The sequence below is a fragment of the Petromyzon marinus genome, unplaced genomic scaffold, assembly GCF_048934315.1.
Source record: "Petromyzon marinus isolate PM22_M1 ecotype Great Lakes invasive population unplaced genomic scaffold, UKy_Petmar_22M1.pri1.0 PM_Scaffold_382, whole genome shotgun sequence".
NCBI classification, from domain to species: Eukaryota; Metazoa; Chordata; class Hyperoartia; order Petromyzontiformes; family Petromyzontidae; genus Petromyzon; species Petromyzon marinus.
The window spans coordinates 50,001-52,500 of record NW_027423371.1 but is presented as its reverse complement, the minus strand read 5'-3'; the positions used below and the strand labels follow the sequence as shown (position 1 = coordinate 52,500).

Below are 2,500 nucleotides of genomic sequence, written 5' to 3'. Positions count from 1 at the left end.
TTATCTGAACCGATCCTGGGCCTCCCCTAGGTCGACTCAGCCTCAAATGAGTACCTGGTGCGGTGTGTAAACATTACCACTAAGGAAGACAAAGGCGGTCGGGCGTGGTGCTGGCCACCCACCCCCTCGTGTACCGTTACCGGCCTTCATAGGTGCTCGCTAACAGCACTTGCCCCTACAGCCTGCTAGAAGCTACCTGGGGGAGCTTTGTCTGTGTGTGTAACAACACTTGCCCCTACAGCCTGCTAGAGGCTACCTGGGGGAGCTTTGTCTGTCTGTCTGTGTCACAGCACTTGCCCCTACAGCCCTGCTAGAGGCTACCTGGGGGAGCTTTGTCTGTGTGTGTGTTACAGCACTTGCCCCTACAGTCTGTTACAGGCTATATAGGGGAGCTTTGTCTGTGTGTCTCTGTCACAGCACTTGCCCATACAGCCAGCTAGAGGCTACCTGGGGGAGCTTTGTCTGTGTGTGTAACAGCACTTGCCCCTACAGCCAGCTAGAGGCTACCTGGGGGAGATTTGTCTGTGTGTGTAACAGCACTTGCCCCTACAGCCTGCTAGAGGCTACCTGGGGGTAGCTTTGTCTGTGTGTGTAACAGCACTTGCCCCTACAGCCCTGCTAGAGGCTACCTGGGGGAGCTTTGTCTGTGTGTCACAGCACTTGCCCCTACAGCCCTGCTGAAGGCTACCTGGGGGTAGCTTTGTCTGTGTGTGTAACAGCACTTGCCCCTACAGCCCTGCTGGAGGCTACCTGGGGGATCTTTGTCTGTGTGTGTGTAACAGCACTTGCCCCTACAGCCCTGCTGGAGGCTACCTGGGGGATCTTTGTCTGTGTGTGTGTAACAGCACTTGCCCCTACAGCCAGCTAGAGGCTACCTGGGGGAGCTTTGTCTGTGTGTCACAGCACTTGCCCCTACAGCCTGCTAGAGGCTACCTGGGGCAGCTTTGTCTGTGTGTGTAACAGCACTTGCCCGTACAGCCTGCTAGAAGCTACCTGGGGGTAGCTTTGTCTGTGTGTGTTACAGCACTTGCCCCTGCAGCCTGTTAGAGGCTACCTGGGGGACCTTTGTCTGTGTGCGTGTGTGTAGCTGCTGGATTTTGAACCACGGGCAGCTGAGCAGGTACCACTGCTGATGAAGCTGAACAGGGTGGACCTGGCCATGATGAGAGCCATACAGAGCGGAGACTCGGATCTGGGTGAGCGTCACTCACTCAGTCACTCACTCAGTCGCTCACTCAGTCACTCACTCACTCACTCAGTCACTCACTCAGCCACTCACCCACTCACCCACCCACTCACTCACCCACCCACCCACCCGCTCACTCACTCACCCACTCACTCACCCACTCACTCACCCACCCACTCACTCACCCACTCACTCACCCACTCACTCACCCACTCACTCACCCACCCACTCACTCACCCACTCACTCACCCACCCACTCACTCACCCACCCACTCACCCACTCACCCACTCACCCACCCACCCACTCACTCACCCACTCACTCACCCACCCACCCACCCGCTCACTCACTCACCCACTCACTCACCCACTCACTCACCCACCCACCCACTCACTCACCCACTCACCCACTCACCCACCCACCCACTCACCCACTCACCCACTCACTCACCCACTCACTCACCCACTCACCCACTCACTCACCCACTCACTCACCCACTCACCCACCCACCCACTCACCCACCCACTCACCCACTCACTCACTCACCCACCCACTTACTCACTCACCCACCCATTCACTCACACTTCACGGAGTCTGTGACTCTTGTTGTGGTTGTTGTTTTGGTTGTTGTTGTGGTTGTTGTTGTGGTTGTTGTTGTGGTTGTTGATGTTGTTGTTGATGTTGTTGTTGATGGTTGATGTTGTAGTCTACATGGTGATCTCGCATCTCAAGGAGTCTGTGACTCTTGTTGTTGTTGTTGTTGTGGTTGTTGTTGTTGATGTTGTTGTTGTTGTGGTTGTTGTGATTGTTGTGGTTGTTGTTGTGGTTGTTGTTGTAGTCTACATGGTGATCTCACATCTCAAGGAGTCTGTGACTCTTGTTGTTGTTGTGGTTGTTGTTGTTGTGGTTGTTGTTGTGGTTGTTGTTGTTGTTGTGGTTGTTGATGTTGTTGTTGTTGTAGTCTACATGGTGATCTCACATCTCAAGGAGACTGTGACTCTTGTTGTTGTGGTTGTTGTTGTGGTTGTTGTTGTTGTTGTTGTAGTCTACATGGTGATCTCACATATCAAGGAGACTGTGACTCTTGTTGTTGTTGTGGTTGTTGTTGTTGTGGTTGTTGTGGTTGTTGTTGATGTTGTTGATGGTTGATGTTGTAGTCTACATGGTGATCTCACATCTCAAGGAGTCTGTGACTCTTGTTGTTGTTGTTGTTGTGGTTGTTGTTGTTGTTGTGGTTGTTGTTGTTGTGGTTGTTGTTGTAGTTGTTGTTGTGGTTGTTGTTGTTGTGGTTGTTGTTGTTGTGGTTGTTGTTGTA

The 2,500-nt window shown here is 52.7% G+C and overlaps 1 protein-coding gene across 7 annotated transcripts in view; it reads left to right on the top strand.

Annotated features, from left to right (window-relative positions):
* LOC116937393 (vacuolar protein sorting-associated protein 16 homolog) overlaps positions 1 to 2,500 on the top strand; it is a 92,308-nt gene that overhangs the window by 42,768 nt on the left and 47,040 nt on the right. For all 7 annotated transcript variants that reach the window (XM_076064329.1, XM_076064330.1, XM_076064331.1 and 4 more), the window contains one exon: positions 1,088 to 1,196. In XM_076064329.1, coding sequence (XP_075920444.1) covers positions 1,088 to 1,196 — 109 coding nt within the window. The remainder of the gene's footprint in view (positions 1 to 1,087; positions 1,197 to 2,500) is intronic.